The sequence below is a fragment of the Furipterus horrens genome, unplaced genomic scaffold (genome assembly GCF_987537825.1).
Source record: "Furipterus horrens unplaced genomic scaffold, mFurHor1.1.pri manual_scaffold_6, whole genome shotgun sequence".
NCBI classification, from domain to species: domain Eukaryota; kingdom Metazoa; phylum Chordata; class Mammalia; order Chiroptera; family Furipteridae; genus Furipterus; species Furipterus horrens.
Genome location: NW_028327176.1, coordinates 89,287,545 through 89,302,892, shown reverse-complemented (window position 1 = coordinate 89,302,892; position 15,348 = coordinate 89,287,545). Strand labels below are relative to the sequence as shown.

The 15,348-nt window shown below is 49.0% G+C and overlaps 1 protein-coding gene across 1 annotated transcript; it reads left to right on the top strand.

Annotated features, from left to right (window-relative positions):
• The first annotated feature begins 217 nt into the window (after positions 1-217).
• LOC150006900 (HLA class II histocompatibility antigen, DP beta 1 chain-like) lies at positions 218-14,405 on the top strand. Its single transcript, XM_090280793.1, is given in 5 exon segments — positions 218-328; positions 12,328-12,591; positions 13,333-13,569; positions 13,572-13,613; positions 14,122-14,405. Coding segments are annotated over 5 exon segments (927 nt in total). The 5' UTR covers positions 218-228.
• The last annotated feature ends 943 nt before the right edge of the window (positions 14,406-15,348 follow it).

Here is a 15,348-nt window from a genome sequence, read left to right as displayed (position 1 = left end):
CTTTTCTTACACTGTTGCCTTACACCTTGAAGGATCTTATGCTTTGCACCAACCCTCTGCCTGGAGCGACAATTCCTACTAATTGGTTCCTTTTTAGGAGCCTGGCCACACCCAGGGGATGTAGGAGGCTGTCCTGGCTCATCAACTCTAATGTTTTGGGAGGGAGGCCCAAGGAGTGAGAGCTGCTCTCAGTGTGATCCTCTCACCCCACCTTTCCCAGGCTCCAGGATGGTGGTCCTGCAGGTCACTGGGGCCCCCTGGATGGCAGCTCTGATGACGTCCTTGGTGATGCTGAGCCCCCCTTTGGCTCAGGGCAAAGACACCCCAGGTAAGAGCAGAGCTGCTGCTCTTGGAGTGCCCGGCTCAGGGGAATGACCCTGGGGGCTCTCCCATGTGGGCCCAATCCACAGAGAGGCCTTGGGGGTTTGACATCACCCAGGACCACTGTTCCCAACAGAGAGAGGAGGAGATCAGTGTGTGTGCATCTGCTGGGCACAACAGTACCTGGTGGTCTGGACTGATTTTGGAGGGACAAGGTTCTCACTGAGGATTCAAGGTGACATTTCAACATTAAAGATCAGAAAGGGAAACCGTGGTCACTCTGCAGTGTTCAGGATCCCAGGACTGTGCTGTACAACCAGGGATCCAGGTGGAGGCCCTTCCACAAAACTAGGCGAGACCCTACAGTGAGCAGCGATGGCCAGAGGAGCAGGAGGGCAGTGGGGCAGCGGAGGTTAAGGCCCACAGGATACTTACTGCCGCTGACAGTCCTCACGTCAGGAACCAGATCAGACATATCAGGATAGGACCACAGAGGAAGTGAGAAACAGGAAACTGCCTCTTTTAGTTCCAATTTACCACTAAGCCCATGCATGACAGAACCAGGACTAGAATGGTGAGATCATTTATGTTAAAATTCCCCAGCCTCTCCATCTCCACCCACAAAGCCAGCCTCACTTCTTTCTGAGAATCAGGTTCTCTCAGGCTTCTTCCCCAATTTCCAGGGTTAATAGCATTTGAAACCTCCAATTTGTCTGCTCAAACTCCATCCCACTGTACCCATGTCTCAGCAGGAGGAAAGGAGGTTTTCTGCCGTTCATCACTCAGGTGGGCAGAGAACCGGGCAAGGGCAGCCCAGCCGTGCAGCCCGCAGGTGAGAGAAGAAATGGGGATTGAGTCTCGAGGGCAGGACGGGCTGCGGGAGTAGCTGGTGAGATGGGACGATGCCCAGCAGGAGGTGAGAGGAGAGGAGGTGCAGGAGGAGCACAGGAGAAGCTCTCCTGGTAGCGGGGGCAGTGGTGGGTGTCAGTGTGAGTTCGTTGAAGTCAGGGCATGGGGCTTCTTTGGGGTGAATAGTGAGCAGCGTGGTGGGTGAAGGTGGGAGAGGCCAATGGGTTCCGGTCAGTAAGAGGAACGAGATGCAACCATAAATCTCCTAGAAGAAATCATAGGGGAAAAGCTTTTGGACATTGATCTTGGCTTGATTTTTTGGATATGACACCAAAAGCACAGGCAACAAAAGCAAAAGTAGAGAAATGGAATCACATCAAACTAGAAACCTTCTGCACACACACACAAATAACAATTAATGTCATGAAAAGGAAGCCTATGGAAATGGGAGAAAATATATTTGCAAACCATAGATTTGATAAGAGGTTAATGTCCAAAATATATAAGGAGCTCACACAACTCTGTAACAACAACAAAAAGAATGGCCGACAGGTATATGAAAAGGTGCTCAACTTGACTCATTACCATGGAAATGCAAATCAAAACCAGAGTGGGAAACCACCACCTTGCAACTGCTGAAATGGCTGCTATCAAAAACAGAAGACAGCAAATGCTGGCAAGAATGTAGAAAAAAGGGAGCCCTTATACGTTGCTGGTGGGAATGTAAATTAGAACGGCCATGATGGAAACCAGTATGCAGATTCCTCAAAGCAGTAGCAACAGAGCTGCCATATAATCCAGTAACCCCACTTCTGAGTGTGTATCAAAGGAAATGAAATCTGGGTCTTGAAGAGATATCTGCATTTCCCTGCTCGTTTCAGCATTATTCACAATAGCCAACATATAAACACAACTTAAATGTCCATAGACTGATGAGTGGGTAAAGAAAATGTCACATATATACACAATGAAATATTATTCAGCCTTTTAAAAGAGAGGGATCCTGCCATTTGTGAAAATATGGATAATTATGGATATGAAAATATGGATAAGTATGCTCAGTTAAAGAATAACTGAGATGTGGAAAGACAGATATTGCATAGAATCTGCAGTTGAGAGTGGAATGGTGATCACTAGAGGCTGGTGGGAGTTGGAAATGGGGCAATATTTGTCAGGGAGTACAAAGTTTCAGTTATGCAAGATGAATAAGTTCTAAAGGACTGTGTACAACCGTGTAGGTATAGTTGACAATATTGTATCGTGTACTTAAAATTTATGAGAGTAGATCATGAATGTTCTCAACACACACACAAAAAAAAAAGACAAGAAGGAAACATAGCTGTATGAGGTGATGGTAATGTCGTCTTGGTTTTGGTGAAAGACTGTAGGACAACATTTTACAACGTACGTATGTATCACGTCATCAGGTTGCATATCTTAAGTATGTACAATTTTTGATTGTCAAACATACCTAAGAAAGCTGGAAATATGTTTTTAAAAATAAAGTAAATTCTCTGCTTACTCTTTGAGTCATAAATATTTACTAGTGCTTAGGTTAGGTGCAGTATAAAAATATAAATAAAAGAATACTTTTCCTTAAAAGTGTAAAGAATAGTACAGACATGAAAAAAATCACATTGTTTCAGTTTCCCCAGTGTGACCATGTAGTGAGATTTAAAGGCCCACAGACAGAGAATGCACCCACCCATTCCAATGGGTTCCCTTCATAGTTTTTGTTTGCATGCATGCTTTCAAAACATCTACTTCCCATTTTCCTATATTTTTAATGTAACTACATAAGGTTGTAAAGTATATTGTTTTCCTTTTTGTCCCACTAAGCATGTTTTTAAGATCTGACCAAGCAGTGGAGAGTACGATCATTTGATTTCTCCTGATGATGGCATAATATTCCATGGTGCACAGAGACAACACTTTAAGTACTTCCTGTCCCAGTGCTGATCAAAGTGATTGATCGCTGCCAGCTCTTCAGTTTCAAAACTAATGTCACTGCCAGCAGCACCCCCTACCTGCCTCTTTATGGACCTGTGTGGACATTTTTGCTGTATAACAAATTATGGAAGTGCTGGGTCACACAGCACACACCTACTCAGTGGGACCAAGTGTCCCTGCCTGCGGCTCTGACCGTCTGCGGCGGTCTGTGCTCCACCAGCAATAGGCAGGTGTTTCCCCAGACCCCCATCAAGCTCTCTAACTTCGCAAAGTCTAAAAGATCTCAGTCTCTTTTCTTTTTCAAATTGCAATTTTCTTTCCACTAGTCAATTGAAGTTAGCCTTGCAAGCTAACTCTCTTATTAATTCCCGTTCCCACACTTTATTTACTTTTCTATGACAGTTCTTTCTATTGTTTGATTATTAAAGAGTTGTTTATATGTTTTAGATATTAATCCCATCTCCATTTTAGATATAGTGAGTATATTTCTATTCCATCTATTAATTTATTAGTGATATTTTTTGCTACACATAAGTATTAAATTTTAATGTAATCCATTCTATTATATTTTTGTCTTGTGTTCTTATGTTGGCTTAAGAAGTAATTCTCCTCCCTGGCTGGTGTGGCCCAGTGGATTGAGAGCAGGCCTGCAGACCAAAGGGTCGCCAGTTTGATTCCCAGTTAGGGCACATGCCTGGGTTGCGGGCCAGGTCCCCAGCTGAGGGTGCGAAAGAGGGGACCACACATTGATGTTTCTCTTCCTGTCTTTCTCCCTCCCTTCCCCTCTCTCTAAAAATAAATAAATAAAATCTTAAAAAAAAAAAGAAATGATTCTTTTCTCCCATGTTCATAATTATATCCTCTTATACAGGTTTAGGGCTTCTTCTGGAAGCTCTGAGGGGCCTCCGTCCATCCTGGCTTCTCGCAGCTTCCAGCCGCCCTGGACTCGTAGACACATCTCTCCAGTCTCTGCCTCCCCCACCACGTGGCCGTGTCCCCTCTGTGTCCTCTGTGCAGGGACATCAGTCCTGACGGAGTAAGGCCCACCCTGGTGACCCCATCGTACCCACTTACGCCGGCAATGACCCTATTTCAAATCAGGTCGCATTCTGACATCCTGGGGGGTAGGATGCAGCTTATGTATTTTCAGGGGGGACACAGCCAACCCAGAGCAGTCTTTGCTCTTGGCCGCTATGGACCCTGAGACCGTATTTCCAGAACTCAGTCCGTTCGTTGGTGTTATTCGCCTTGCCAACAGTGTGGCGCGCCCACTAGGTGTCATGCTGCACTCTGGGGACTGACGGGGGGTAAACCCAGAGAGCACATTGGTGGGGGGGCCGCTGGAGGCAGCACCAGAGGGAAGGGGAGGGGGAGGGGCTCAGTGGGATACAGACACAGGCGGAGGGTCGGGGTGCGGCGAGGGGGGAGGGGCGGGCCGTAGGCTCTCATGTGCTCCCTCCATGTGGCTTAGAGAAGGGGACTCCAGGCTGCTTTAAGAGGCTCTCGCCATGCGGTTTTGAGAAGGAGAGGAGATCCACGCGGTTTACAGGAAGAAGGCAGTTTACAAGGAGGCTGAGACAGTTTACAAGGAGGCTGAGAATCCAGGCCGTTCTGCATTGAGAGCTGGAGGGCACCACAGCACAGAAAGGACCTCCCCAATCAGAACTGAGTGATTGGCAGCTGCTGGCTTCTTACTTCATGGCTGCAAGATGGCTACATCAACTCCTCCCATCACATTGTAACACCACAGTGTCCAAAGCAGGAAAAAAGGCTGCACAGAAAAGACAAAAGAGGAGACTAATCACAGACTGGCTACGTTTATTTTCCATCGTTGCCCAGCCTGTTTCAACAGCATGATCAGAATTCTTTGGGATCTGCTGGGAACAATATCTTCAACAGTGTGATCCCATAATTTCAGCACGTCAGTCCAGACTCACTCCTGGCCCATGTCACAAGAGTTCAATAGTACTACATTTTCTTTGAACATCTCTAAAATCAGAGAAGGAAAACTCTGACTCCAAAAAACCTCCGCTGCCTTGCGGCATACCTCTTCAGGGGAAAGGCTAAGGGAGTAAACCCCGACAGAAAATCCGGAGCCGGAGTCCCTAAGGCGGTTTGACATTGTAGTCAACACCGGCAACTCCTGCGGCGCACCTGAAGCCAAGCTGTATTGACTTTGTCTTTCCCTTGGACCCTTCAGCTGCGAAGAGAGGGGGGGTCTGCTGCATGGGCAACAGCAGACCCTCCATATCACCCTGCCCAGGCTCTGTAGCTTCAGTTTCACTGGAGAGGACACTCCAGCGTCATCGCAAGATGTCGACTCAACACGGGAGGAGACAGATACCGGTTATAAGCTCATCCGATTGGCGAAGGAAACGAGCGCCAGGGGTCTCCTCTGACGGTGGGAGAGGTCATCGCACCTCACTGGACAGCTACCGTCTCGCCATGGCTCGCCTGCCCCACTGGGTGCGTGGGGATCAGAGAGGCGCCTCTCGAAAAGTGGGCCACAAAACACCTGCACCAGTTAATTCCAAGCAAACAACAAGAAAGAAGCCTCCGGCTCTTCGCCTCGCTAGCTGGAACATCAGGACCATGTGCCCCGGACTTACTGCAGACCTTCCGTGGATCAATGGTGCCAGGAAAACCGCTGTCATCGATAGGGAACTGGCACGACTAAACATCGACATTGCGGCTCTACAGGAGACCCGGTTGGCCGACAACGGAACTATCAGAGAAACCAACTACACCTTCTACTGGCAAGGGAAGTCTCCGGACCAACCAAGACAGCACGGTGTTGGGTTCGCTGTGAAGAACATGCTTGTTAACTCCATAGAGCCACCCACAGGAGGCACAGAGAGATTACTTACCCTCCGATTGTCAACAACTTTCGGCCCAGTCAGCATTCTTAGCGCGTACGCCCCAACCCTCTGCGCCACCATCGAAGAGAAAGAACAGTTCTACCATGCACTGGACGAAGCGTTATCCAAGATCCCCAGAAGTAACGCTCTCTATCTCCTTGGAGACTTCAACGCAAGAGTAGGAGCCGACCACATGGCCTGGCCCACCTGCCTTGGAAACTTTGGGAGAGGAAAGATCAATGAGAATGGTCAGCGACTGCTTGAGCTTTCATGTCACCACGGCCTGTGCGTGACAAACACATTCTTCAAGTGCAAAGAGATCCACCAGGTGTCATGGAGGCACCCCCGCTCCCGCCATTGGCACCAGCTTGACCTCGTCATCACCAGAAGAACGGATATTGGCAGCACCCTCCTCACCCGCAGCTACCACAGTGCAGACTGCGACACGGACCATGCCCTCGTGGTAAGCAAGGTGCGCATAATGCCGAAGAGGTTGCACCACTCCAAGATGAAGGGTCGCCCACGCATCAACACCAGTTGTGCCAGCAACCCAGTTAAGACCCAGCAATTCATCAACAAGATGGAAGATCCACTCGGCGAGGGAGTGGCGGCAGATGACATTATCGAATCCAATTGGCCACGTCTCCGCGACGCCATATACAACTCCGCCATTATTGCTTACGGGAAGAAAGAGCGGAAGAACGCTGACTGGTATGAGGCTCACTGGGAAGAAATGGAACCCGTGATCAAGGCTAAGAGGAAGGCCCTACTGGCTTACAGGGTCACGCCCACTCCCAGTACACTTCAAGCTCTACGGGCTGCCAGGAACAAAGTCCAGAAGACCGCCCGCCACTGTGCCAATACCTATTGGCTAAACCTATGCAGAAGCATTCAGGAAGCCGCCGATATACGCAACGCACGAGGAATGTATGAGGGTATCAAGAAGGCAACAGGCCCAATCCCCTCCAAGATCGACCCCCTTAAGTGCAAGACAGGTGAGGTCATCACTGACCAGGAACAGCAAATGCGGCGGTGGACCGAGCACTACCTCGAGCTGTACGCAACGAAGAACACCGTAACAGACACTGCTCTTAACGCCATCCCAGACCTACCAGTCATGGAGGAGCTAGACACCCCACCTACTGCGGCAGAGCTCGGCAAGGCCATCGACCGCCTCGCTTGCAGGAGAGCACCAGGAAGCGACGGAATCCCTCCAGAAATCCTAAAGAGCGGGAAACCAGTCCTGCTACAGCCGCTCCACCATCTACTCTGTCTCTGCTGGAAGGAGGGTTACATCCCCCAGGATATGAGAGACGCCAACATTATCACCATGTACAAGAACAAAGGAGACCGCAGCGACTGCAACAACTACCGGGGCATCTCTCTCCTCAGCGTCGTCGGCAAAGTATTCGCCCGGGTCGCTCTTGCCCGCCTGCAGACCCTTGCTTCCCACGTCTACCCAGAGTCCCAGTGTGGCTTCAGAGCTGGCCGATCAACAGTGGACATGATCTTCTCCCTACGCCAGCTGCAGGAGAAGTGTCACGAGCAGCATAAACCACTCTACCTCGCCTTTATCGACCTCACGAAGGCGTTTGATCTGGTCAGTCGAAGCGGACTCTTCAGCTTGCTACGGAAGATTGGCTGTCCACCACATCTGCTTGCTGTGGTCATGTCCTTTCACGACAACATGCACAGCACGGTGTCCTACAACGGCGCAACCTCTGAGGCCTTCCCAGTCAGCAGCGGAGTAAAGCAGGGCTGCGTCCTCGCGCCTACGCTGTTCGGAATCTTCTTCTCCATGCTCCTCCAATACGCCTTTAAGGACTGCAGCGAGGGTGTCTTCATTCACACCAGATCCGATGGCAAGCTCTACAACCTGGCCCGTCTACGAGCCAAGACCAAAGTCAAAGAGGTGCTCATCCGTGAGATGCTCTTCGCCGACGACGCAGCTTTGACATCACACTCCGAAGAGGGACTCCAGCAGCTAGTCACTTGCCTTTCCCACGCATGCAAGGAGTTCGGACTAGCCATCAGCCTGACAAAGACGAATGTTATGGCTCAAGGCACGGGGACTCCCCCATGCATCACCATCGACGGATACACCCTGGAGGTTGTCAACGACTTCACTTACCTCGGGTCCACCATCTCGAGCTCTCTGTCAGTCGACTTGGAGGTCAACCGGAGAATCGCCAGGGCAGCCACAGTTATGGCCAGACTGAACCGGCGAGCGTGGAACAATTCCAGCCTCACTGAGAAAACCAGACTGCGCATCTACCAAGCCTGCGTACTCAGCACTCTCCTCTATGGCAGCGAGACGTGGACCACCTACGCAAGGCACGAAAGGAAACTCAACAGCTTCCACATGAGGTGCCTGCGACGCGTCCTGCATGTCACCTGGCAGGATAAGGTCCCCAACACCGAGGTGCTGAAGCGAGCCAATATGAGCAGTTTGCATGCAGTTCTTAGCGAGAGACGCCTCAGGTGGCTCGGCCATGTCAAAAGAATGGATGCAGGCCGTATCCCCAAAGACCTCCTCTACGGCGAGCTAGCAGAAGGCAAGAGGATGACAGGGCGCCCAAAACTGCGGTTTAAAGACATCTGCAAAAAGGACATGACACAATGCTCCTTCAATCTCAACACATGGGAAGTTCAAGCAGACGACCGCCTAGCCTGGAGGCTCGCGGTCAGGCAAGGCACGTCACGCGCAGAGGCTGCGCGCAACGAGGAGGCGGTCCAGAAAAGATCGAGGCGGAAGCAGCGTCAACAGCAGCAACAACAGCCATCTGCCTTCACCTGTACCAAGTGCGGCAGGGATTGTCACTCCCGAATCGGACTGCACAGCCATTCTCGGCGGTGCAGATAGACTCTCAAGAAGCTACGCCATCGTCTCTCGAGACGGACGGCTGCCGACGACGACGACGATACAGGTTTACATTTACCTTATAGTTTCCTATTCATATTTATGTCTTTAATCCTTCAGGGGTCCAAGTTTTTTTGTTAAGTACAGATCTAGATTTTGTCCTCTATATCTAAGCCAGTTTCTCCAACTCCATCCACTAGATAACTATTCTCTCACCCATCTGCTGAGAGACTTCTTCTGTTGTGTGTCATAAATTCTAAGCTCTCTTTTCTGTTTCACTTCACTGGTTAGGTTTTGCTTTAATATTTCACTGATTTTATTATGTAGGCTTTCTAAGAGGTCATATCACAGCATATAAACCCCCAGGACCTAGTTAGAGTGGGAAAAGTAAACAGTTAAAGTTAACTCCAACTTTTCCAGTCGTTGGACTTGATGGATTGTGTTTGCGCAGTCAGAGATCTCTGGGACAGAACAAATTCAAGGGGGAGAACAGGGTATGATTTTGTCTGTAAACAGAGCGGGAAACAGGATGCGGAGTTACGCACAGAGAACAATTACAGGTATACAAGGAGTTACTGTGGGTGGGGGAGCAGAAAACTTTGGAAAATCTCTCAGAAACTTGATACCCAGCTTGTTGTTGAAGGATAAGACGGAATTGGGCGTTTTTAGTTGCAGCATTAGAACCAAAATACATTACTTATTTGCATTTTTATTTATTTTTATTTGGATAATACACAGATATTGTGCAATTTGAAATAAGCAACACAAAAAGACAAAAAATTACAAAGATGCAAGGGGGCTCCAAAGCATGAAATTTACTTATAAAAATAGTGTATTTATTCTTACATGTTTAAACTTCAGTCATCTCCAAATACTCTCCATCTGATGCAATACACCCATCGAGACTTTTTCCCGCTGCTCAAAACTGTTTTTGAACTCAGTGATTTTGATGCCTTTTAGTGCTTCTGCCGTTTTTTGTTTCACCTCTTCCACATCGGCAAAACATTTCCCTTTGAGGACTTCTTTCATCTGTGGAAACAAAAGTTGCTTGGAGCAAGATCAGGTGAATAAGGAGGGTGGGGCATAGAGGTCAAACACCCTCAGCGTGGTGTGGACAGTTGTGCCCATAAATTACCCATCATGAAATGGGCAAACGTGTTGAAAGAGTCTTCAAAAAAATTTCACTGAAGCCGAATGAAGCCTCTCACAACAACGCCAGCTGGTGCACCGATACAGATGGGTTCCTAGAACACTCGCCTAGCGGGGGAAGCCTGTACTACAAGGGGCCTGATCTCCAGAAGATAATTCCTGTTTGTTTGTTTTCTTTGTGGGGGGTTCTCCCTATAGAACCATAGAATAACAATAGAAGCGTGGGGGGCAGGAGAGGATACCTGGTTAGGTAAGAGGGGTCGGATTGCAAAGACCCTTGCTCATTTTGTTCAAAACCTGGACGTCACACTGAGGCAATGTGTGACTTTGAGTCAAAGGATGAACTGGATGGAGGAGGCAAAACTGAGGCAGGGAGAAGGGTAAGTGGCCACTGAATGAATCTAGGTTGGGAGTGACAGCAGTCTGAGTTGACTATCTGTGGGGACAGGAGAGAAGAGGCAAAATAACAGTCTTGTTATCTGATCAGAAGTGGTTAGTGAGGAAGAGAGTGAGCTCTGGGTGACTGAAAAGTCTTAGCTAGAGGATGAGTGACTGATAACACCACGTACCAAGGACTTGGGAGGAAAAGCAGGTGTGAGGGAGAAGTGGATGTCATCTGCATGGGCTGATGTTGAGGATCCTGTGGGGTGTCCAGCTGGAGGTGCCCAGTGGCCATGTGGGCAGACACGTGTAGGACTCAGAAAAGAGGACAGGGTGGAAGCGTACCCGTGTGAGCTACTAATTAGGTTAATAGGGAATGATATAAGTGCAATAACCCTCATTGAGAATGTCCAGAAGTGTGTCAGGAACACGGCATGAGGACACACTGACATTTAAGGGGAGTGTAGGCGGGTCATAAGATGCAGTTGACATTGACCTTTGACATGGCAGTTTGGGGACAGTAAGGGCTGAGAAGTGCACACTTTAAATTGGGTGAGTTTGGGAAGGGAAAGGTCAGGGAGGAAGTGGACCTGGCAGACGTTCAATACCATTAAGGAGCTTGAAAGTGAACAAACCCGAGCGATGGGTGGCAGCCAGGCAAGAATGTAGTGTAGACAGAACGCTGTCATTCTATGTTCTCACTCCAGCTTCATGAATAAAAGCCCAGATATGATCACAGCCACTGTCAACTGAACTGGTACTTTGTTTCAGGCCCAGTGTTATAGCTTATCTTCTTGATCTGAGTTAACCCACATGGTGCCATCAGGGAACATCGTTGTCCCGTCTTAGTACAAGGACACTGTATCTCACTGAGGCCCCACAGCTACTCAGTCATTGAGATGGAACAGGAGCGAGGTCCCCTCCACCCGAAGTCTGTGATCTTGAACATCACAGTTATTGCTCTTGGCGCTGTAACTGGAAAGAGACTTAATTAATTAATTCCAGTCTACGCCCCCGTCACTTCTTGCCTGTTGTAAAAACATCCATCCATTCCCCACACTCCCTGCAGGACCTTCCTGCTGCACAGATCAGATGACACCTACTCCCTGAAGGAAAATATCCCCAAACTCCTGGGCACAGACAGCTGGCAGCAGCGCTGCCCACCTGTCCTGTCTGCTGTCACCTCAGCCACCCACTACTCACTTTCCTGCTGCTCCCTCTGGTCCCGGGGCACCTCTGCCAGCGCGCTCTTACCCTCTGCTGCTCGTTAGACCCCAGATGCAGGTCAGTTCCCTGCACATCTCCCTCAGCCTCCAACTCTCAGCGAAGTACAGACTCGCCTCCTGTGCCCCTGCACCGGCCCCCATGCCTCGGAGACCCCGCCAGTCACTGCAGCCACACGGTGTCCCCTGAGGCAGGCCTCTTTATTATTAATGCTGGAAATGACTTCAAATATTATTTAGCTAAGTCCCCCATTTATTGGGTAAGAAAACTTCAGTCCAGAAGGGTCTATGATTTATCGACGATCATGTGACTGGGTGTGAGAAAAATGTATATTTTCTAATTTAACTGTGGAAGGTGACAGGAGTAAAGCAAATTACATTTACAGTGACAGTAATAAATAATAGTTATCAGTTTCTTGATTTATTGAGAGTGACAGAGATTAGAGGTGAAGTGAAGAGACAGAGAAAACCCTGAGAAGGTGGTGAACACAAAGAGTTTATTTCAGCCAAGCTTAGGCCCTGAGTCAGAGGGCAGGGTGAGCCTCTGGGTTCTATAGTGGACGCTCTTCTGGAAGGGAGATGGGGAGCCAGGAGAAAAGACAGAGACAGGGACTATGTAGCCCTGGCTGTGCAGCTCAGCAAAGAGAAAGGGGCCCACATGGGGACGTGCGCAGCGTGTCTTACGGGCGTCAGGGCCTCTCTGGCTCAGCGCTGCCCTGGTCTTTCACACTCACAGAGCTTTATGTGAACCAGAGGAGAAGTGACTGCTTTGAGTTCAGTGGGACGCACCACTTCTTGGAGCGATACATTTACAACAGAGACGTGTTCGTCCAGTTTGACAGCAGCGTGGGGGTGTTTGTGGCTGTGACTGAGCTCGGGCTCATAACCGCTAAGAACTGGAACCTCCAGCAGGAGTTCCTGGAGCTGAGGAAGAGCGCTGTGGACACGGTGCACAGACACAACTATGAGCTGGATGAGGGTTTCACCCTGAGGCGCAGAGGTGAGCGGTGGGTGGAAAGAAAAGACCCTGGGAGGGCTGCGCTTGGGCAGCAGAGGTGGGGGGAGGTCTCCTTCCCATCTCCAAGCCCCAGTGTATCCCAGACTGGCTGGCCTGACCCAAGGGCTTCACGGTGCATAGGGGCCAGACCACAGGGGAAAGGGCTGGACTCCCTGCTAATCATACACAAAAGGACTAAAGACATTGAGTTTGTGGATTTTGCTAAAAGCATTTTTTGGTAGAGATGACAAGGAGACGTACAAGTTAAATGAAGAACGAATCAAAGTACTTCATTTCTTCACCTCTTTTTAATGAGGATGTCAGACTAATAGATCAAAGGAATGCTATTGACTATTGAGTATACTCTGATTCCAACATATTTGGAAGGATTATGCATTATTTTGAACAAGACAGGGAAATGTAAATTTAGGTAATTTCATAGCTGGTTCAGCATTTCTGTTCAAAGAACATTAGTTACTGCCTCATACGTTTCTGGCAAAAGTGTTACAGAGTGCCCGCTTTCCCCTGTCCTGTTCTCTGCTCTCTCTTCATTGTGTATGATGAGGTCGTTCTTGGAACATTTGAACTTTTTTCCTGCACTGTTCCCCATTTCCTGCCTCTGAATGGGTTACCAGACAATACATCGATTTTTAACATGTAGAAGTCAATTTGGCAAGAAAATTGCTAAATGCACTGCATTAACTGTCTCAGTTATCCTAAAAAGATTCTTTTTCCCAATCCTAGTCCAGCCTAAAGTGAAAGAGTATCCCTCCAAGAAGGGGCCACTGCAGCACCCCAACCTGCTTGTCTGCCACGTGACCAATTTCTATCCAGGCAACATTCAAGTCCGCTGGTTTCAGAATGGACAGGAGGAAACAGCTGGGGTTGTGTCTACCAACATGATCCATAATGGAGACTGGACCTTCCAGATCCTGGTGATGCTGGAAATGACCCCCCAGCAGGGAGACATCTACACCTGCCATTGGACCACGCCAGCTTGGACAGACCTGTCACTGTAGAGTGCAGTGAGTTATCTCCTGATGAACCTCTGGGCTTCAGGCTCTGGGATCCACTCATAACCCATCAGGGCAACACATCCCCATGTGTCCTCACCAACCCTCTCACTGTGGTCTAAGCTGGGAGTAGCAGGGATCTGATGATTCTAGAGGGCCGTTGTCCCTGCCCTGGGGTATCCTAAAGAATCTTCCCTTGTCAGAAAACCCCAGAGAAGCAATCACCTTCATGACTGGCCCTCACACTGGGACCTGGCCTCCTCCTTCCATCTCCCTTCAGTCCCTTATGCTTGGACTTCATGCGTTGACCCAAAACAAGCATTTGCCTCTTATGGGCACCATCAGTCCAAGACTCAGAACTTTGGGGTGATTTCCACATCTACTCCTTCCCCACAGTGGTTCTATCTGGCACTACCCTCTCCCTTTGTCTCCAGAGTACACTAGGTCAGGCCCCAGGTGTCAGGCAGGGCCAGGGGTCGCAGCAGGTAGATAGAGCCTGACCTTGGTCTGTTCTTCCCAGAGGCTCAGTCAGATTCTGCCTGGAGCAAGATGCTGACTGGAGTCGGGGGCTTTGTGCTGGGGCTCATTGCCCTCGTGGTGAGTTTCACTCTCCATGTTAGAGGCCAGCAAGGTAAGACGCCTCTGGAAGGTGGTGGATATGGCCTTTCCACTGTCTTGTTCAGTGATGAAGTTGAGATGAAAAGCGAAATGATAGAGCAAAGGAGGCCACTGAAAGCAGGTTCTGACCAGGAGATGACAGCCATGGAGGGAGGAAGATGTCAACATGAGATCTGGGTCCAGTGACACCACTGAGACTGCTGACCAGTGACCCCTCCTGCAGGGGCTTCTTCTAGGCCTGGGCTCAGCTTAAGTCCACAGATGGGCCCTGCTTTCATTCCCAGTGGTGTGGGCGTGGGATGCAGAGCTCTGCGTAACTTTCCAATGTGATGTTGCTCTTTACTCTCTAAGTCACAGCTTCTCTTTCACTCTCATTTCAGGACAAGGATCTCAGTCAGTAGGTGGTACTGCTGCTCCCATCTTCCTGCTGGGGTGCAATTCCTTTCATTGCAACATGAGTTTGGGAGCATTTACTGAGTACTCTGTGTTCAGGATGTATCATAGGAAGTGTCTGGGATGAGGAGAAACACTCAGAGACTGACCCTCTTTCTCAGGTTGGGCCGATGGTCCATTTTCGCTTCGGGTGGTTATAAGCCATGAGCTTTGCCCCATTGCTCACGGAAACGCCAGAAACTTACATCATTCATCAGACCAACACTCAGCCTCTCTCCATAATTGTTTTTCTCCTGGGACTCTAGAGGAAAAGGAAATATAGCCTCTGAGCTTGATTTGCCTTTAATTATTCTTCTTCAAAGGGCTACTGAACTGACCTCAAATATCACCTGTGGCCTTGGAACAAGGATTTCTGATACTTCTGTTGCCCAGCAACCTCCCACCTCCAAAAAGGACATTACGACAGAACTGTGCCCTTGACACCAGTTTCTGAGTCTCTGCATTTTAACTCGATGTACTTCCTCCTTTTCAAGTTCTCCAGTCTATAGAGTGTCCTTTCCTAAGAAACAGAGACCACCTAAATCCAATATTACAGTCCTCCTTTCTTCTTGACTGGAAGGACATTGTCATGGGGCCGTCTTTATGCTTGAAAGGTTTGATTATCAGTGAAGAGCCTGGGGATGTCATTATTATTTTACCCAGACATGGAGAAATAAACTTCTTGGTGGCGATCAAT